We start from the raw sequence: 22,648 nt of genomic DNA, 5'->3' as shown, positions 1-22,648 counted from the left end.
GCATGTTGTCCCATCCATTAAAATAAGAGCTTCTTGTGGACAGGGATTGGTTTTACCTCTCTTTGTATCCCCTATGCTTAGCATTGGGCCTAGCACACAGTAGGTGCTTAATATTGTTGATTTTATAATAGCTAATGTTTATGTAGGACTTTGAGGTTTACATGATATCAGATGTAGATTATTTGGTTCTCACAACATACCTTTCAGATAGAAATTGCAGGTTTTATCCTAATATTAGAGTCAGTTTGGCATTGTTTTTGTTGCTGTTCAATCCTTCTAGTCACGTCCAACTGGGGTTTTCTTAGCAAAGATACTGGTGTAATTTGCCATTTCCTTCTCCAGCTCATTTTATAGATGAGGAAAGTGAGGCAAAAAAGGTTAAGTGACTTGTCCGGGGTCATGCAGTATCTGAAGTTGGATTTGAACTCATGAAGTGAGTATTCCCAATTCCAAAGCCAGCAGCTCTATCTATTGCACCACCTAGCTACCCACAATTTGGCATGGTAGTTCTTGAAGTCAGGAAGACTTGGGTTTAGGTCCTGGGGTTCTATAATCCTGGACAAGTCCTTTACCTCACAGCAATCTAAGACTCCAAGTTGATGAGCATCTGCCCTTTTGCTAAGTGGAGTTTTTTTTTTTATTAGAAATTTCTTATGCTAGGAAAATCCAAATGTCTTCCCACCCACCCCACCCCCCAAAACAGGTAGGAGACATTTGAAGCTTAAGAAAGTGAAGGAACTGGGTAGGCATGATCACAGGTTAGCAAGATATCCTTCCACCTTCAAATCCTCTAACATGGTCTCATGTTTATTTGATGCCCCTCCCCCATAGTGATACCATGTTAGCCTTGAAGACTTGAAGACCTGAGTTCTGGTTCTGACTCTGAGAGGTACAACTGTAAGCAAATCACCTAACTTCTCAAGCACCCCAGGTGACTCCTAAGCCTCTGAGTTCCAAGGGAGTCACCAAGAGAGCAGCCTCAGTAGAGGAAATTTGTACCTCCGTGGAGAGTTCTCCAAATGGAGAAAGTCTAGACCCCATCAAAATGCATCCTGCTCTTTGAAGCTACCTGGATGGATCTTTACACATCTCCCATTTTCTATTATTTGGAAACTGAGGAGCAACTTTTCATTTCTTTCTGGGGAATGGAAAGAGCAGAAGTTTCACAGAAAGCTAGTGGTGGAACCTCCGCTTTAATTGCGCTCTGCCATCCACTAACCCCTTCTACTTGCAGCTCAAAGTCGGCTTCTTGTTCTTCTCTTGTGGGGAAATATTTGCTCAATCATTTTTTGAACTGACTAGATCATGAATTGTTGCCAGTTGAACTTGGAATAGAATGCTGGGTGCCTGGCTCCTGGGGCATCTTTCCTTCCACACTGTTGTCAGAGAACAGTGCCTTTAATGAAGTGAGTGACTTAATCTGATGCCAGAAGAGAAGGGAAGAAAGGTTCATCTGTTTAGAAATCTGAAAGGGCCAGTTTCTTCTGTTACTTCTCATATACACCTAATTGACTCTCAATGGATACATATTTTAGGAACTAGCTAAAATTAGCCTTTCCCCCCCAGGCATAGGGAAAATTCAGGAGTTTATTTCCCCTCCCCCCAACAGAACGGATTAGTCTTCTGACATTTCTCCAATCCAATCTAATAAACATGTATTAAGTACCTACTGTGTGCCAGACACAATACTAAGCGCTGGTGATATAATTAATAAGAAGAAACATAGTCTTTGCCATTGAGGAGTTTACATTCAAATGAGGGGAGTCAATGTACAAAAGACTGCAGGAAAGTAGGGGCAAGGAGACATCGGGGGTACTCAACATGTTGGCATCTTGTTCCATGGAGACGAAAACCAGACAGAGTAACAGATGCCAAGTAGAGGAGCTGAGAGTCTGCCCATTATGCACAAGAAACATGGTATTTCTATAATGCTTTAAGGTTTACAAAATACTTTTCTCAAATCAGTCCCATGAAATCAAAAGCAGAAGTATCATTATTCCCAATTTGCATATTAAGAAGCTAAGATTTGGAAAGGTCTTGTGGTGACTAGTACAAAGACCCAGAGCTAGAATATGGCAGCGCCATGATTTGAACCTGTCTTCTTGACTCAGAGTGTAGATATGTCCATGTTATTCCTTGGATCAAAAATTTTCATTACCTCTCTATTGCCCATGGAATAAAGTTTTAAACTCCTGTGTATAAGTATTCAAGACCTCTCCAATCTGTACTTACCTCATATCATTGCTCTCCATACACTCTATGTTCAAAGCCAACTGAATTATTCTGTTTCCTAAAAAGCTCTACATTTTGTTTTTATTTAAAAATTAAAATATTTAATAAAAATTAATTTTTCTCCCCTTTCTACCTCTCCCCTGCTCCCACTGGGGAAGAAAATTAAAAAAAAAACAACCCTTATTACAAGTACGCATTTTCAAGCAAGACAGATTCCCATTTTGGCCACGTGTAAAAAATGTCTCATTCTGCACTCTGACTCCATTATCTCTTGATTAGGAAATGGAAGTGGGTAGCATTGTTGACCATCAGACCTCCAGGCTCATAGTTGGTTATTGTGTTGATCAGAGTTTTCAGTCTTTCAAATTTCAAACTTTCCTCCTTTCTGCTTTTGTATATACCTGGAATGCCTCTCTGACTAGCCACTCTTTACTTGATTTGTAAATAAATATTTTGTTTTAACACAGCAAAACTTCACAGCAAACACTTAGACTCCCCCTAAAATGCATTTTCAGAAAACAAAATAAAGAGAAAAGTGGGTTTCTAAAACAGAGTCTAATGGATAGAGTGCTAGACTCGGAATCAGGAAAGGCTGACTCAAATCTTGGCTCTCACACTTACTAGCTATATAACCGTAACAAAGGCACAACCTGTGTGAGCCTCTGTTTCTTTATTTATAAAATGGAGATCAGTGATTAAGCAAAACCACTTAACCAGGTGAAAAGATAGTCACCACTTCTGTAGTTATCAGGGGGAAAAGTATGCTTTATCTTCAGAAATTTAGAACTAGCATTGTTCATTGTACTTGACCAGAATTTTGGTGCCTTTAAATGTTATCCTTTGCTTCTTATGGTCATTAAGAATATAGCTCTTTTGACATTGCTTTCTTCCCTTTGCATTAGTTCATACAAGTTTACCTATCTTTCCCAGAATTCTTCATATCCATCATTCCTTATATCATAGTAATATTCCATTATATTTTTATACCAAAGTTTGTTCAGCCATTCCTAGTTGTTGGGCACAAATTTTATTTCCGTTTTTTTGTTGCAAATATTACTCTAATGAATACTTTCATACATTTGGATCTTTTCTCACTTCCATTAACCTCTTTGGGTTATAAGTGCAGTCATGAGATCACTGGGTCAAAGGTCATAAACAACTTAGTAATTTTTCTTGCATAATTCAAATCTGTTTCCATAACCATTAGACCAATTCACAGCTTCATGCCCAAATGATCTTTTCTTACCACAGCACCTCCAACATTGACTCTCCATCATTTGCATCTTTGCTATTTTACCCCTTTGTTCTTTAAAGCCCAACTTGAATTCTAGCCTTTGCTGATTCTGCCTGAAGTTAGTAACCTTTGTCCTATGGAGCTCACTAGTGCTTTGTTGTGTGCCTCTTTAATGATCTTTCTCTCCACCCACCATTTTACATTTATGCCTTTTTATTGTTACAGTCATTTCCTAATATGTTCATCCACTGTCTTTGAGTTCTTCCTTGCAACAAAGAAAAACAGTTTAACATGTCTGACTGACAAAGTAACAAAGTCTGAGAACGTGTGCAACATTCTGCACTCTTAGCCTCCCATTTCTTAGTCACAGCCCAAGGTTATGAAGACCTTAAAGTACCAGAGGATTTTATATTTGATTGAGAGGTCATAGGGAACCATGGGAGTTTGGGTGGGGATAGGGGGCAGGATTGACAGGGGCAGACCTCTGCTTTAGGAAAATCGTTGTGTAAATTGTGTGAAGAAAGAGTTAGAGTAGGAAGAGATTTGAGGCAGGGAGACCAAGAAGAAGGCCATTGTGACTGCCTAGGTGAGAAGTGTTGAGGGCCTGAACATGAGAGGAGACCATGTGAGTGGAGAGAAGGGAGGACATATATGAAAGGTGTAGTAGAGGTAGGAATGAAGAGAGGGAAGGCAAGGCAAGGAAGGGCAGGGAAAAAGCAAGTAAGTACTTATTTGATGTTTACTATGTGTCAGGCAGTCTGCTAAGCATTTTACAAATATCTAATTTGTTCCTCAGAAAAACCCTATGAGGTAGGTGCTATTATTATCTCCAATTCACAGAAGAGAAACTGAGGCAGATAGCAGGTAAGTGACTTGCCCTGGTTCACACAGCTAGTAAGTGTCTGAGGCTGGATTTGAACTCAGGTCTTCCTGACTTTAGCCACAGTGCTCTATCCACTGTGTCACCTAGCTTCCTACCTCACAGAGTTATTGTCAGTCAGTCATTTAGCATTGATTAAGCACTTACTACAAGTCAGGCAATGTGTGAAGTTCTCAATGTACAAAGAAAGTCAAAACTCAGTCCCTGCTGTCAAGGACCACGTAGATTAATGTTATTATGAGACCTGTAGGCAGCAATAAGGAAATGCAGAAGAGGAAACTATTTTAGGGGAAAGATAATGGGTTCAGTTTCAGACCAAAATTCTTACTATGTTTTGTCTGAATTCTCCATTGTAACGGACTTTACCATTATGGTAGTTTGTGTTGATGTCTGTCTTCTTATCCATTTCCCCCCTTTTTCAGTGTAACAGCTTGTTTGAATAGATCAGGCTGGAATCGCCACGATGGCACACTCTGTCTTCTCCTTTTATTTGTTCCTCCAGTTTTGTATTGATCTTCATCTTTGCTCTAATAGGTCAGTGGTCTGACCGCACTCAGAGAGCTGATTCAGAAATGACTCCCTATTTGGTAACTAGTCATTTCCTATCTGTTAAAACATAAATTGTGTGTTTTATTTTTTTAAAATTGTTTGGTAAAGTGGAAGTGGCAGGAACCCTGGGGAAATGACTGTTATCTGAAAGTTGGTAGTGGTGGAAGAAAGGGCACCTTGGACATAGTCAGGCATGTTCCTTAGCCTTCAGGAAGGCAGATTTCACAGTTTGGTGTGATCTTCTCTCAGATATTCAAAAAGGAAATGATTTAAGAGCATGTGAGATGCTAAAAAGAAAAAAAAGAATGAAATTCTGACTGTCCAGTCTTAAATAATCCCATTGAAGAAGTCAAGACAGAGCTCAAAGAAATCATTGTGGCGAACTCTTGGAGCTAGGGTGGGACAGGTCATGGAAAAAATATGGAAGGAGGTGGGATCCACAACCAAAGAGGAAAAGAGTTGGAAGTGTCAGAAAGGCTTTAGCTCAGAAGGAGCTGAGGTTTGAGAAAAATCGTCCCCGTGACAGAGGTTTTTCTGTTTTTTAAAACCTTTGTCTGGAACATCAAGAAAAGGAAGCAGATGGGCACACTCTTGGGGTGGAGGACAAAGAAAAAGGAGAAGGACTGAGCTCTTAGTGGAGAACAGTGATCTTCCATTTGGATAGGCTGGACTTTGAAAGTACAAGTTGACCTCCAGTGTGAAAGTGAGAATGGGTTCTTTTTCCTTAGCTGAGATGAATTGTATAGATGTGCTTACTGAACCGTTGTCAGTAAACTTTGAAAAATTATGGATGGTGGGAGAGAACATGGGATCATAGGTTGAAAGCTGGAAGACACAATCTTGTCCAACCCCCTCATCTGACAGATAGGTAACTGAGGTGAAGTCACTTGCCCAAGGTCCTATAGGCAATCCCAGAGGCAGGATTTGAATGTGGGTCTTCAAACTCCAAAGTTCGCACTTATCCTACTATACCTCAAAGTATTTTGCCTCAAGGTGCCAAAGAATAGAAGCAAATTTATATTATTTTGATTTTCAAAGCAGGTAGAGAGTGAATTTCTAAAATAGGGACAATGTATTTTAATTCATAGAGTAACAGACTTGGAATAAAGAAGAACTGGACTCAGTTGCCAGCTCTCAGGCTTACTAGTTATATGACCATAAGAAAGTCACTTAAACTATCTGAGCCTCAGTTTCCTTATATGTAAAATGGAGACAATTATTCTTACTTTACAGAGTTGTATAAGGTTCAGAAAAGATGATATATAATAACAATAATAGCATTTATATAGCACTCCAACAAAACCCTTTACAAATATTATCTCATTTTATCCTCATAACAACCCTGGGAGGCTGATGCTGTTAGTCTATTTGTAGTGCAATGCTGGGCACATAGTAAGCGCTTAATAAATGCTCATTTCATTTACACAAGAAAAATCGAGACAAGTGACTTGTCCAGGGTCACATGGCTAGGAAGTGTGTGAGGCTAGATTTTTGAACTCAGATCTCCCTGACTCCAAGCGTGGCATTCTATCCAGTGTGCCAGGTAGCTGCCTGTGTGTGCATAAGGCGCATTGCAAACTTTAAGGCACCATCAGAATTTCAGCTGTTATTTACACTCAGTAAATGAGTAAGCTTGGCATTGAACTCTAGCACCATTTTAGAACTAGTCATGAATCAGGTGGTTTGTGAGCACTGCATGATCTCAGAGAGAAGCCAGCATAGTTTTACTCTGACAATACCCTATCAAAGTAGTCTCATGTTCTTTCTTGATATATTTAGTGAACCGATTCTCCATACCTCTATCATCTATGGCATTCCTTCCAGAATAGCACTGGGAAAATCTCTTCTCATATCCATATGGACAAGATAGAGATGTATGGTCCACATGATAGTACCTGGAAAGGGCTTTTAGATGGCAATTTAATGTTTGCAGTCAATCAACATTTATTAAAGAACATACTATGTGCCAGGCATAAGGGATACAAAAAGAGGCAGAAGACAGTCCCTGACTTCAAGGAGCTTACAGTCTAATGGGGAGACAGTATGCAAACAAATATATACAAGGCAAGCTATATTCAGGATAAATAAAAAATAGGGAAGGCACTTTAATGGAGGGGTTAGGAAAGTCTGCTTGCAAAAGATGGGATTTTAGTTGGGACTTAAAGGAAGTCAGCGAATCCAAGTAGACTGCATTGAGGAGGGATGATGTGCTACACATGAGAAGAATAGGAGAAAATGCCTGGAGACCTAGAGAGATGGAGGGTCTTGTTTGTGGAACAGCCAGGAGGTCAGTGTCATTGGATTGAGGAGTATGTCAGGGAGTAAGGTGTAAGAAGATTGGAAAGGTAGGAGGGAACCATCTTATGAAGGGCTTTGAATGCCAAATAGATCATTTTGTGTCTGATTCTGGAGGCCAGGAAGCCACTGGAGTTTAGTGAGTAAGGAGGTGACATGGTCTGAGCTTTAGGAAAATTATTTTGCTGAATGGAGGATGGAGTGGAGTGGACAGAGGTAGGCAGAATCAGCACCACTGTTATTGTAGTAGTCTAAGCATGAGATGATGGGGGTCTGCATTAGTCAGGCAGCGTCAGAGGGGTGTATTCAAGAGACGTAAAGGTGAAATCTATAGACCTTGGCTACAGCTTAGATACGGGCGGGAGACTATAAGAGATAGTGAGGAATCCAGGGTGATTCCTAGGTTGAGAGCCTGAGGGACCGAGAGGATGGTGGTGCTCTCTCTCCATCCATCATCAGTCAATAATTAGAGTCTTACAATGAACTCTCATCAGATAAGATTCTTCTAAAGGATCCCTAGGATTATTTTGCATTCTGAGATTCTGGGAGTCCCAGAAAGACTGTGTGTATACTAAAGACAACAACCACAAAACCCAAAACCAAACCAAACTCCATTACTTGAAACTGAAAGCTCTTTTAATTGTAAATTTTACTGTGATTAAGGAAATTGAAGCCAGCCTTCCTGTGTCAAAGCAATTAAAATCAGGTAATAAGGAACATTTTTTCCCTCTGAAGTTTGCAGCCTGGTGTGTGTTAACTTCTCTTTCTTTGGTGTCTCCACGGTCTCCTTTCATTCTGAACCCCTTCTATTGTGTCAGCAAGTTGTTTTTTCCTTTGCCAGATGTAGAAATTAAAAGTTGTCCATTCCTCACCCTTTCATTTACCCCAGCCCACCCCCAAAAGGGGCCTCTTGTTACGGAATATACTTAAAAAAAACAACAACAAAACTCAGAGCAGATAACTTTTCAGATTTCCAGGATGGAAAGAAGAGATGCTGAGTTGTTACTGGTTCCAGGCATGGATTTATTTTGGGCAAAACATTGCTAGGAAAACAAATTAAATTTGAGCCTTCTTAAAAGGTAGAGTGCTGTTAAGTCTGCTAACCTAAGACTGGGCCATTAGGTGAAGGTTAACCAGTCTCTCCCACTGTTTGCAGTTGTGGGCAGTGCAATCAGTCTCCTTGAGGTATCTGAAACTGTAGGTAGGAAAACAATTGACCATGTGTCCTCACCTGGACCGCCTCTCATGTTTACCTTTTATAGTTATTTTTTTAAAATTGCTTTCTGCCAGACAGCTTTAAACGCACGCACACACGCGCACACACACACATCACACCACACCACAAAATAAAGTTTGTGGGGGTGTAGACATGTGATGTAACCTCATAGGTTTGGGTTTTGCAAGACCAGCCTTTTTTGAGGTTGCTTACTTCCTCCCAAGGCAGAATGCTGGCAGTGTAGGCAGCCTGATGACATCAGATGCCTTCCTGGATCCGTGAGGGCCTTGAATGTCTGGAGGAATTATGTGGACGTTTGATTTCTTGGTCTTCACTTGTCTTTCTTATTAGAGAAACATGCCTGTCTCCCTGTTGCTCAGACTTTCTGAAGTTCAATGATCATCCAGTAGTTTTCTTTACTAATCTCTGTTGTCTCCCCTCTTTTTCTGAATTTACTCCTAACTTGCAAAAGGGACCAGGTTCTTTGTCTTTTTGAACATTCAGAGACACATTTAGTCAAAGGAGGTGGATTTGATTTTGAGCACTGCCACAGACTACCTAGATAGTCACAGGAAAGTCACTTGACCTCTCTAGGGCTCAGTTTCCTCATCTGTAAAATGAAAAGATTGAATTCAATTATCTCTAAGGGCTTCAGCTCTAAGACCCATGTTCCAGTGACTTCTACAATCCCTTCCGCGTTTAGAACATAGCTAAATTTGTAAGTATAGTTTCATCCCAGACCCCAAAACAGAGTTTTCAAAAAGACAATCATTGTGGAATATAAAATATTCTTTTATTATTAACAATCAGAATCACTGGATCTCCCAAGTGGGAAGAGACCTCCGAGTTAACTCATACCTAAGAATCTCTGTTACACCAGAGATGTCAGACACTCTGCCTTCCCTCTCTGCCCTGTGCAGCACTAACCAGGTTAAAATGTAATTGGGAACTATTTAACAAAATAAAAAAATAAAATAGAATATAGATTAATATGTTGTTTTCTAAGTCAGTGTGTGACTGATCCCAAAGGGATCTTTATGTATGGTTTTGTTTCCCTCTTTCTATTTGAGTTTGACACACCTGCGATATGCATTATACCTGCTAGTCATCCAGTTCCTGAGTTCCAGGGATGAGGTTTCTCATTAATTCCGAAGCCAGCCCAGTACCCTTTTGGACAGCTCTCATTCATTTCCTTACACAGATATTAAATCTGCCCCTCTGAAGCTTTCTCTAGACCAGCAAACGTTGTTGAGCACTTACTATATATGGCAGGCCATGGGAATATAAAGAAAAAATGAAACCGTTTTGGTTTTAATAGATGGTATGGGGAAGCAGGGGGCATTGAAGGGTGCTGGGTACAGAGTCATCTCTTAGAATTTCAAGTAAACCCCAAAATTTCAGTTCCCACACACCATCGTGTTATACAAGTTATGAAATGCTTATATAAGCAACTTCCATTTAAACCTTTGTGAAGTGGCGGCACTTTCACTGGATTCAGTCTAGGCCTGGGTTCAAATCTTAGCACTGCCACTTGCTAGCTACTCTCCAGGTGACTTGGGTAAGTGCCTCATTTTCCACCCCTGTAAAATGGCATTAGACTAGAGCACCGAGGCACTTTTTAGTTTTAACTCTTGTAATCTAGTTGTAAGAATTGGTGTAACTATTTGGAGTGATGAAAGCAGGTGGGTATTGTTACTCCATAACACAAATGACCTCAAAAACTTCCTTTGTGGCTTGAGCATGATGTAAAAACCACTTTAAATGTGTGTTGGTTTTTTTTTAATCCTTTTGATCAGATATCCCACTGCTAGGTGTATATCCCAAGGAAGTCTGAGAGAAAAGGAAAGGCCCCATTTTTAGAGCAAAATGTTTAAAATAGAAATTTTGGTGTTAAGCAAAAAATTAGAAACAAATGAGTGCCCATCTATTGGGGAATGGCTGAACATGATTGTGCTACAAGAAATAGTGAATATAAAGAATTCAGAGAAACACAAGAAGACTTGTATGAACTGATTCAGATCAAAGTCAACAAAACCAGGAAAAGATAAACACTGGTTAAAGGAATGGAAATGAAGACTAGAATATAGTGAACACTGCCTGATTGTAATATCAAATATTGGTCCCCCTGGTGAATAAATAAGGAAACATACTTCTTTTCTTAGAGAAGTGGCTATAGGAAACTGAATATGCTATTAACTGTTTTTCTTTGTTATAAGGGAAGACATGCTGGGTTGGAGGTATGTTAGGGGTACATCCAGAAATGATTGTAACGTAAAAAACAAAAGATATTGATAACATATAACTTATTTTTGTGTGATTTTTAAAGATTTAGCACTTTTGTTATCATATTGCATTCATTTCTAAGTTTTCTCTTCTTCCTTACTCAATGAGCTATCCCTTGTAACAAAGATCAAAAGAGAAAGAGAGAGAGAGAGAGAGAGAGAGAGAGAGAGAGAGAGAGAGAGAGAGAGAGGAGGCAATTCAAGCAAAACCACCCCAAACAATGCTGCCTGAATTATATCCAAGATTCTGTTTCTACAGGCAGTGAAGGTGGGAAGGGAGGTGTGTTTTCTTAGCTCATCTTTGGGGTCAAGCATGGCCATTATAGCTGCATAAAGTTCATTTTTTTAAATGTAATTTTAAAAGATAATAATTAGGGCATGAGGGGAAGAGAACAGAAGTAGGAGTGGCAGCATATGAAATTCAGCTTTTCTCCAAGGGCATCTTGGGAGGGGGTGGTAGATGATAGTTTTTCTCCCTGTTTGCATTGGTCAAGTGCCCAGCATCATAAGGAATAAGCATTTTTGCTAAGCCCTTTCCTGTTCATGTTATTTTTAGCCTTGTGGACAAACAGGGTCAGGGTGTGGAAGGGAGGAGGAATGTCCCTTGGTGCCAAGCCATGGTGGGCCCATTTCTGCATCCAGTTTCACTCAGATCTGTCCAAGACCTCTTACAAAGAGTTCAATTTGGCTTCTCCTTTTGGATATCAGATGTCCAGAAGGAGGCCAAACAGCATAATCCCATAAACTTGACCTCTAATGCTGAAAAAAAAAAAACTTATTCAGTTTGTCACTGATTTTATCCATTGGAGTGCCAGGATATTGTCAGTGTCCTAAACCTTTCCCAGTACCCCTATTCTGGCCTTATGCCATATCCCTCATTTCCACTCTCTTCCCCCATCAAGTTAGTCATTCCTGCTTTGTTTCCTCTGAGTCTAGAAAGATTGCCAAGGGACTCAATTATCCTGTGTGGTCAGTGGTCCTCACCTGAGGCTAGGGAGACAGTCATGAGACAGGAAGTGGGAAGAGGTGGCCAAAAATAACCATTCCTCCAGACTATATGAGGTCCATGTGACCCAAAGAAAGCTCATCTGGGGTTAGAGCAGGAGTGGAAGATTGGGATGAGCAACATTCAGTTGCTTGCCAGAATTCTCCTTTTTGGTCACACTGTTCCACACCACTGGAGGATGTTGACTTCCTGGAGAGGTCAGAGGACCCGGGTTCAAATCAAACTTCTGATATTACCTCTTGAAACCTTTGGCAAGTCACTTAACCCCTCAGTTTCAGTTTTCTCATTTGGCAAATGAGAGAATTGATCTAGATGACCTCTGTAGTCCCTTCTCGTGGGACTATGATCTTGTAACCCTGAGTGCCCACCATATTTTTATAGTAGAGCTAAAAGAACTTCCAGACAGGGCCCTGAAAGACCTTTCATTACCTTGTTGGTTGCAGGGGCCATGAAGCTTTTCCAACTGGGTGGGACCTGTCAGCTCTTGTACTGTCCTGGCATAAGCTTGGAGTGTTCTGGTAACCTCCAAGACCATGGAGCACCTGAGTAGGACTTCAATTCAATATGTGTTTGTTTTTTAATTGGAACTGTGATTTCATTGGTTTGAGTGACTTCTAGGGTAGAAACTTAATCTTGTTGTGCAGTCATTTCAGTTGTGGCCAACTCTTTATGACTCCATTTGGGGTTTTCTTGGCACTGGAGTGGTTCACCATTTCCTTCTCCAGCTCATTTTACAGATGAGGAACTGAGACCAATGGTTTAAGTGATTTGCCCAGGGCCACACAGCTAGGAAGTGTCTGAGGTCAGATTTGAACTCAGGTCTTTCTGACTTCAGGTCCAGTGCTCTATCCACTGTACCACTCTACCAAAATGCACTAAAAACTCACTCTACCAAATGCAAATCAGCAACTGTTCTGCAATTTCTTGTCTTAGAGAGTTGCCTGGGCCTCTGAGAAGTTGGGTCACACATCTAGCATGTGTTGGGATGACTTCTAGCCAAGTCTTCCTGACTCCCTGAGACAAAAGGGGCTAATTTTGCGTAGGGAAGGAAAGGTCTGGCACTAGCCATGGTGCTGAACCCTACTCAGAGAAATGATGAGTGAGTGGTCCATGTTTGGGTTTTCAGAAGGAAGTCTGAGGACTTGGAAGACTTGTACACAGAATCAGCAGAGCAAGTCATACAATGACCACAGTGATGTCAAAGATATTAGCTCAGTGCAGCAATGTGATGTGAGTCCTAGGAATGAAACATGCCTCTGGTCTCCTAGAAGAGAGGTGGTGGCCAGGGGGCAGAAGGAGGCATGCATTTCAGACATGATCAGTGGACTAATTGGTTTGGCTGAACTTTATATCATTGTTACAAAAGCAGTGATGATGATTTTTTTTGTATGTAACAATGATCTTTTTTTTTAAAAAAAAATCAGTAAAGTATTTGAATACAAAAGGTAAAAAATAAGGAAGAAAATTGAAGTCTCTAATCAAAACTATGTCCTGATTCTTCTCTGCCTGGGAGTCTTTTGAAGCACCAGATGGGAGAAAGATGGTAGAAAGAATCTACCCCAGATTCATCACCATCTAGCTTAGATAATTACAGTCCACTTTGTGCCTTCATTTTTTCATCTTTTAGATGGAGTGGGAGGAGAAGAAAGGAACCTCTTCTCTAAGTCCTTGGGGAAATGCTAGGTACTTGTATATTGGATGGGACTTCTGAGGTCATCTATTCTATTAATTTCTCCCCCCCCCATGTTTACAGATGAGGAAACTGAGGCCAAGAGAGGTACAATCCTCTGTCCAAGGGTAGACAGGCAGTAAGAGGCAGAGCCAGGATTAGAATCCAGATCCTCAGACTCTAAACCCAGACTTCTTTCCACTGTGCCCCAATCTAGCTTTAGAGCATCCAAATGAACCAATCCTCCCTTCCCACAGATTTTGTGAATATCAATCTATTTTTAAAAAATTCTACACATATTCTTGACCTTAGGAGTGCCTCTGATGGAAGCCCTGGGTACAGACAGGATTATTCTGACTTCTCAGTGAGATAAGGTGAATAATCATCCTTTGTACCTGTAAAATATAAACAGCTTTTACAGCCCAGGGTTTTCCAGTGAGCTCAGTCTGCATTTTATTTGGTTTTCTATGAGCTTCTCCTGTCTTTCTTCCCTAAGGGCTCTCTTCCAGGTTAAGGAAAAGAGGGTAGAGAGAGAACTGGCTATGCTTTCTTTGTCTCTCTCTTTCTCTATCTGTTTCTGTATTTCTTTCTCTCTCTGTTTCTGTCTCTATCTCTCTATTTCACACACACACACAAACACTTCCATTCATTCATTCCTATGGCTGGTGTTGAGGCCATTAATGATGGACCGATCCCAGAATGAGAGGAGAGTGAACCACATTGTCTGACTTAGGGCTCCCAGAATTGCATTCAGGAATTCATGAAGGATCTATCTACACTTGCTGTTGGTGGCAGACCCACCTGCTCTCCCAGACAACCTCCCACCAGCAAAGGCAGTGGGAAGTTCTTGATAGAATTATACCCTGCACCCACACACTCTCTCCCAGCTTGCTGGGAAGGAGAGAGGGTGGTCATTGCCTGGGGGGGAGGGATGACAAAAGGATGAGCTGCTCCTCCCCAAATTCCCATCTCATTCTTTGACTTTTTTTGTTGTCATTGTTTAATCATTTCTGATTCTTTATAATCTTATTTTGGGGTTTTCTTGGCAAAGACACTAGAGTGGTTTGCTATTTTTTTCTCTAACTCATTTTACAGATGAAGAAACTAAGGAAAACAGGGCTAAGGACTTGCCCAGCATCACACAGCTAGTGTCGGAGGCCACATTTGAACTCAGGTCTTCCTGACTCCGTACCTGGTGCTCTATCCATCACACAATACAGTTGCCTCTTAGACTTATAGTGGTGGCAATTTTCTCATGGTGTGGCCATTCTTGTTGTCAGGAAAACAGTCAAACCCTTTCCAAGTGTTCCCTGCCAGGGGTACTCCAGAAGTACCCCTGGTGTCTGAGAAACCCCAGGGGAATAAGGGACAAAACTGAGGTCCCTTGTTCCCATTTCCATTTCATTGCCAAGATGGATTCCTTCTTTTGTCATCATGAACTGCTCAGTTTCTCAAATAGAGATAAGATGATTACAGATTGAGAGTCAGGAATCGTGGAGTCTGGTTCCCTACTGTAACAAGACCTGCCTTTACCGATGAAGACTGGTAAGAAACTAGGGTGGGAAGGTCTGAGATGTATTGGAGGGCACTGGGTCTGAGAGACTCTAGGATTGAAGAAGATCTTGGTTCAAATTCTGATTCTACTATGTTAGACAAGTCACTTAACACCTTTGGCCATCAGTTCCTTGCTCCCTAAAATGAAGGGGTTACACCAGCCAAATGACCGACCCTACAAGTGCCAGGCTGAGGGCTAGAGGTCTAGGAATACCTTAGTTCAAACCCTGGCTCTGTCATTTACCATGTAATTCTGGGCCAGTCACATTTGTAGGAGTTAAACAGTGACCTGAGCCTCAGACAGGTAACTGTCCAAGGTCATTTAGCTAGTAAGTATCTGAGGCAGCATTTGAACCCAGGTCTCCCTTACTCAAGGTTCATCACTCTCTCATGGCCTCTCAGGTTGGTAATAGATCAGTTATTTGTGGCCAGAAACAGAAGAGAGTGAATCAGCCTAGACAGATCACTGTCAGCATGGTGTCTCCAGAGAGGAATATTCCTTGATTTGCAAGATCACTTCACTTGGCTCCAGAAGGAAACTGTTTGACAGATTTCCAATAGTGATCAACTGACATCAGACACAACATGGAGAATGCCCTGGAGTTGGGGAAGTTTCCTACCAGTAAGTTTAATTCTTCAAACATCACACCCCAATGTGTGATTTGATGTGATCACCCCTAACCCACTAACTTGAGCAGAGCCAAGTCCAGATTTTAATTTCACACTAGTGGAATTGACTCATTATTTATTTAAATGCCTCTTTGGGTGAGCAGTCTCAAGATAAGGCAGGATTGGCTGATGATTAACATTTTTTTATCTTAATGTCTGGGTCCTTTCCTTGTGTTATTTTGGTCAGCTGGTTTATCTAGGAAGACTGTCCCTCCTCTGGGTTTGTGGAGTGACTCTGTTCATGTGACTAATGACTGGCCTCAGTCGCTCACCTATTTGTGAAATATATTTCTTTAGTGGATTAAGATTTCTATAGTGGAATTATGCCGTTGAATAATGGGAGTAAATGGTGTTGGAGTGTGTATAGAGGTGAATAGGTGGGTATAGTAAGAAACAAGCTCTTCTTGTTAATTTCTTCTTTCAATTTGATGTTTCTTCTAGTCTGAATACATTTTAGAATTGCCAACAGAGTTACCTTCATCATCCCCTAGAGCAAAGAGTGACTAACAAACACAAGACAGAAGTGTCTTTGGGGAGGGTGTTCAGGATTGAGTTGAGGACATTAGCTCTCCTCTCTCACAGATCATAAAACAGCACCTGATCTCCAACTTTACAGTCTTGCCTGTGACTCTGAAAAGTTAAGGGACTTACCCAAGGTCACACAGCTAGGATGTGTCAAAGACAGGACTTGAACCTATTCCTTTTGACTTGGAGGGCTTCCCCCTCTAGTGCTGTACCACATGTTCTCTCTTTTGAATCTTAAAATACCTTTATATTGAAGTCACCTTTTGTGTATTAGAACATTCTCTATTCTCTCCCACCTCCATGCTCAGGCCTCCCCCAGGGCTAACATCACTAAGGATGCCACTTGTTAAGAGTCAAAATGACTCTTAGCTTTTAGCTCTATGCATTTCTGGAGGCCTAAACCTGGCCCTCAAAAAAGAGACCTAACAATAAAACTTCACTATTCCTTTAAAAAGTTTATTTCTAAACATTCTGTAATGGCTGTGGGTACCTGGCTATGCTAAACATGAAATGCCAAATAAGTATGTTTCTTTGACTCAGGAATAGGGTACATAATTAATTTCAATTCAACATTCATTAAGCACCTTCTGAATAGAAGGAACTGTCCTAGATGCTAGGAATATGAATATGAAAAGGGAAATCATCTCAAGTAGCTTATATTTTGCTTCCTGGGATATGATGTGTGGGGGGATAAGGGTAACATCAGCTAGAGAAGGATGGGACAAAGGAGAGAGCAAACAAAGCACCATGGGGATTCTGAGGAGGAAGTAAACATTTTCAGCAAGGGGGATGGGGAAAGTCTAAAGGGAGGAAGCCTTGAAGGAATATAGAGATTCAGCAAGGCAGAGGTGAAGAGGGGAGATATTCCAGGCACAAGAGAATGGCTCACGTGGATGTGTGTGTGGGGTAGATGGAGTGTTCAGTTGGGCAACCAGCTTAATGTCTGGTTTGGCCACAGTGGAGCATGTATGAAGGGGAAGATGGTGAAATTCAGCAGGCAAGGTATGTTGGAACAAGGTAAGAATTCCTACCTTCCCTCAAAGCTCAGCTTAAGCGTGCCTTCCTACAGAGAAAGCCTGTCCTGATCTGCCATCATCCTCCTTGCTATTGCCTCCTCAGGATCGGACCTCTGATTTCATTGATGTTGGGAAATCCAGGATGAGTAAAATCCCTCTCCCAGTGTAGACTGACATCTTCTTTGAATTATATTTTCTTTGCAATGATATAGTCACAGAGAATTTCCTAGTGGTCACCTATGGTCACGTGTTCAATATTTGTCAGAGATAAGATTTGAACCAAGATCTTCCTGGTTTCAAGGCTAGCTGTCCACCCATATTTCCACACTACCTCTCCGATGTGAGCTTTCTTTATACTTCCCCCGCCTCAACAGAATGTAAATACCCCAAGAGCAGGAACTGCATCATATTTGTTTCTGTATCCCCAGTGCTGAACCCAATGGCTGACATGTAATTGGCTCTTGATAAATGCTTCTTGATTTATTGTATTTTTTTATTTTCTAAAAATATCTTATTCTTTCCCCAATTACATGTAAACCATTTAAAATAGTCATTATAATTTTTTTTAGTTCCAAATCCTCTCTCTCCCTTCCCATCCCCCTCATTGAGAAGGCAAGCAATTTGATATAGGTTCTGCATGTGCAATAAAGCACTATTTCTGTTAGTCAGGTTGTGAAAGAAAACAGACCAAACAGAAAAAAAAGAAAGTTTAGAAAGTGTGCGTCAGACTCCATCAGTTCTTTCTCTGGAAGTCAATAGCATTTTTCTTCGTAAGTTCTTTGGAATTGTCTTAGATCATTGTGTTGCTGAGAATATCTGTCGTTCACAGTTGATCATTATACAATATTGCAGTTACTGTGTTCTGGTTCACCTCATTTCCCTGATTGATTGTCGATGTCCTTGAATGTGATAATTCTCAGGTAAAGAGGAACCACAGTACCTTTGATCCATGTCACAGCAATGGGGAGCACCCTATCTACTCCATCTTGGAGAGAGTCGGTGCAGGGTGACATGTTTCCTTGTACTGGCTTCATGGAGTTTTGTTCTAGGGGTACAAAAAAGGAGCATCTTTTGGCCATTATAAAACCAGTAGTGCTCCAGTAGCCACTCAGTAAATGCTTGTGATTGACTTTTCCCCCCATCTATACACTTCCATTCATCTCTTCTTCCACACCCCTACTGAGGTAAGCCAAACTTTCACTCTATGGGATGAAGATTATAGAGCATTCAGCTTCATCAGCTTTGTGCTTTGGAGCTCAGTAAATTTCAGAGTAACAAGGTGATGAGGCCATGACATTTGCAGAAGAAGTAGAGTTCTAGGAAATCCTTCATGCCTGGGAGCTCTCAGCACCTGCATGTTTAAACAGTCGGCATTAGGCCAAGGAGAATTACCTTCCTTTATAGATAAGTACTAAGAAATGGAAAGATGTCTCCAGTTACTCTGTATCATGATGTGTCCTCATATCCCCCAGGAAGTGTGCTCTAAGATATATCCTACCTAATTCATCTTAAAGACGCAGTCTACCACACTGGTGTTGAGTTGGAATCAATCAAAAAGTGTATGTTAAGTGCTTATTATGAGGCAGACGCCATGCCAAATGCTAGGGTAGAAGTACAAAGAATAAAATAATCCCTGCTTTCAAAGAGTTTATATACTAATGGGGGAGGCAAATACATATGCAGTACATATGCAGCTTTCATGGGTGTAACGTTCCTAGAAAATGGCATGAAAGTCCGAAAAGTGAATGTTGATGCATTAAACCTATGGGAAATGGGGGGAAGGGATTCTTTGACTGTGAAAAACTATAACGTTTCATTAGAAATTGCTGAAAATACACTTTACTACATATGATTCTTTATAACCAAACCTTAGTTCTGACAATATACAGTTTTCCTAACACAGTAACCATGAAGGGGAGAAACAGAGGAGAAGAAAGGTAACCCCAGACAGGACAGGGAGGGGCAGAGGCCAATAGGGAATGGGGCAACCCTTGCCATCTCTAATCTCCCTTTTGGCTCAATGACTGAACTGTTCCTCTATGAAAAGCATATGCCTTGGGGTGAATCCCTAGCTGCCTGGCCAATTGGGACAGGACCTAGTGGCCCAGGCTGGATGCTCCCTCAGCCTCAGGTGACCACCATCTCATTTACCCACAAATTTAGCCACTTTTCCATTTTTCAATTCCCTCATCACTCTCTTGAGAGGTTGCTTTCTGGAGTGAATTCATTCATGAGCGCTTTTATGAATACTTTCCTCCTTTTTATGGCTATAAACTTGTACATCCACTTTTCATTTTTTTCCTGTACTACACATAGCTATGAATATGTGTGATTGTCAACTTGAAAGTGAAAATGAGATTACTAATGAAATATTGATAATGCTTGAAGTCATGAAAGTTAAATGCTCAAATGTTGAAGATTGATTGTACATATACATATGTGTATATGTATGGATGTGTGTATACACATGTATGTATAGCTAATTTAAAAATCTGTACAAAGTAATTAAATTCAAGATAGTTTGAGTGGAGAGCATTAGTAGGTAGAGGGAGTCAGGTAAAGCTTCAGATAGAACATGATGCCCAAGTTGCATTGTAAGGGAAGAAGGGGACTCTATGAGATGTGCATTGTTGACATGAGGACCAGCCAGTGCAAAGGCATGGAGAAGGGAAATGGTATATTGTCTATGAGGAACAGAGAGAAGAACAGTTTGGCTAGGTCACAGAGTGAGGGGTGAGGTATAAGGCAAGTTAATCTGCTGTAATAATCTAGGTATCAAATAGTGATCATTTGGACCAGACTGTGGTGAGTGTGAGAGTAGAGTACAAGGAGTAAATGCAGAGGACAAATCAACTGGACTTGATAATAGCTGGCCCATTAATGATGGAGAGACAGACCACGCTTGTCTTGTAATGCCACTTCTCTTTGATTATCCTCCCTCACAGTGTCTTGTTTCCTTTTTCCCTTCTAGGAGCATGTGTGAAATGCAATAAGGGCGTCTTTGGAGCCAACCAAGCCTGCCAAGCAATGGGGAACCTCTACCATGATAGCTGCTTCACCTGTGGGGCCTGTAGTAAGTTTGTCTCCATCCCTTAAAGCTGAGTTTAGGGAAGTATAGACTGGGGGAGAACAGAAAGAAGAAGAGGAGGAGAGAGAATCCTAGTCTATAAATAAAGCTAATATCTCTGTGCCCTTTCCCTTGTGGGAAGGGGGAGTCAGAAGACAAAACCTCCAGGACCTGAGTAAGGAGGGCTCCAAGCAGTCACAGAATCATCTCTTTGAGAGCCAAAAAGGACCGTAGAGATCATTTGGTCCAACCTCTGCATTCTACAGCTGAGGTCCATTGGGGTAAAGTGAATTTATAAGGTCTCCAATTGGGTAGTAGTGGTAGAAATAGTAATGGTAGTAGTAGTAGTGGCTATAGTAGTAGTAGTAGTAGTAGTAGTAGTAGTAGTAGTAGTAGTAGTAGTAGTAGTAGTAGTAGTAGTAGTAGTAATTTCAGAGTCTGAAATTGACTCTCACAGTGACATGTTGGTTCACTCAGTGTAGGTTCAGATTTTCCTATGGGCTCCATAAAAGGAATGTCAATTTCCTTCATCCATTTCCCAAAAAGGATATTTGGGTCAGATTTGCTGCAGTGCCTAAAAGTGACCCTCTGGTTGTAGTTTAGGCAACTGATCTTCCTTTGGTCCATAAGGGTTCTCTTGGAGTCTGATAGGAAAGAAGATTCTCCCTTAAGCACTCAGACTTCCTCTCCTCTCATGCTTTGTAGAAAATTTGATTTACAGTCTAGGGTTCAGGCAGCATGGTCAAGGAGACCAAGACCCAGGCTTGAAAAGTTCAAATCCTGTGGGATTCTGGGTAGATCCCTTCACTTTGGTGATTTAGGCAACTCCCTAGCAACTTGTCTAAAAAATCCCTGACTGGTGTGATCTTCATTGAGGGAGGGGAGCCCCCTCCTATGAGGGAATTTTTCACCCTGATATAATCAGAGATCCCTAATGATATTATATGATAGATTTACAGCTGGAGGGGCTCTTGGAGACCATCTTCTCCAAACTGCACCTTTTATTAAGAAGAAACAGGAAAAAGTCTAGAGGGCTTAAGTGATTTATCCAGTCCCACAGATGGTGAGTGTCAGAGCCCCAGTTTGAACTCCTGGCATTCTGTCTTCAAACAGCATTCTCGCCTTTGCCTCCCTGTACAAATCATATTCATTATAGGTTTCATACTCACTGCCAGAAGAAAGACAAAACAACCGTGACATTAGGTCATCACAGAGCACCTCGTTCTGTACCTTTCTAATAGATCTATCATATAATATTTTGTATTTTAGATATCTCTTTGTAGATTGTTCTTTTTCTAGACTATAATCCCCATGAGGATCCAGCCTGGGTCAGACCTTATCTAAACTTTACATCTCTTTCTGCCTAGTGCAGTACACTTATCACCTACTATCCCAGTAGGTGCTGGTTGTTGTCAGATGAGTGACTGCCCATCTGACTCTAGATGTAGGACCTGGTTTCAAATCCTGCCTCTAACACTTAATACACCTATGGTAAAGCAAATCATTTCACTGCCCTGGCTCTCAGTTTCCTCCTGTAAAGTGAGAGGCCTAGACTCATTGGTCTCTGAGGTCCCTTTCAGCTGAAGAATTGTGATCTTGTCTGTGAACCAAAGTAACCAGTTTCCTGTACCACTGCTAAGGTAAATGAACCAAAATGATTTAATGAGCCCCAATATTAAATTATCAAATGTGTAGGATCCCTGTGTGATTAAAGTTAAAATTAAAATTAAATCACCCGAAGGCATTTAAATTTCTGGCATGGATATATGAAAGAGCATGTTGGTCCTTAAATGTCTTTACCACACCTGATTGTGTTGTAGTCAGCAGCTCCAGTGGGGGCTCTTCTCAACTAAGTTGACTTTGATTGAACTGATGGTGGCCACCTTCCTAAAATACCAAAGTGAAGTTTATTGAATCCTGGAAGAATCATTTATTGAGCTTCTGAACTTAATTGAACAGGTCCTAAGTGGGAGAGCCAGGATTTGAGCCCAGCTCCTCCTAACCAGAGTGCTGGTAAATGTTTAACCACCATTAACAACTCCAGGAAAAGTGTATGTGTGACACAATTTAAAATTTAATCTGCATTATTATGAAAATTTTCTCCATCACTTTCTTAAATCTAGACAGTCACCAAAATATAAATCACACTTGATTTGTGTAAGCTGCCGATTTCAAAGGTGCTCACGTCCGCTCTGAACATTTAACAATTGGCTATGAGCTGGCTCCAACACACCCCTGCTCTGGCTCCCAAGGTAGCGCTTTCTCTCTGGTGTATCCGGTAGCCTTACAGAGATTAATTTGGTTATAGAGATGATTCGTCATCCCACTTTTTTTGTTATTTAAAGGTAAAGTTTCACCCTCATCCCCAGTTGAGCCCTTCCTTGTGAGAAAGAAAAACATCTGAGTTAAATCAACAGAAGAGCATTTGATTGTGTGCCTTTCATATCCATAGAC

The 22,648-nt window shown here is 41.0% G+C and overlaps 1 protein-coding gene across 2 annotated transcripts in view; it reads left to right on the top strand.

Annotated features, from left to right (window-relative positions):
- The window catches only part of LIMD1 (LIM domain containing 1), a 77,054-nt gene that overhangs the window by 17,801 nt on the left and 36,605 nt on the right, over window positions 1-22,648 (top strand). For both annotated transcript variants that reach the window (XM_072651386.1, XM_072651385.1), the window contains exon 3: window positions 20,099-20,200. In XM_072651386.1, coding sequence (XP_072507487.1) covers window positions 20,099-20,200 — 102 coding nt within the window. The remainder of the gene's footprint in view (window positions 1-20,098; window positions 20,201-22,648) is intronic.

The sequence above is a fragment of the Notamacropus eugenii genome, chromosome 3, assembly GCF_028372415.1.
Source record: "Notamacropus eugenii isolate mMacEug1 chromosome 3, mMacEug1.pri_v2, whole genome shotgun sequence".
Taxonomy (NCBI): Eukaryota; Metazoa; Chordata; class Mammalia; order Diprotodontia; family Macropodidae; genus Notamacropus; species Notamacropus eugenii.
The sequence above is the reverse complement of the archived record's forward strand: the minus strand, read 5'-3'. Positions and strand labels throughout refer to the sequence as shown.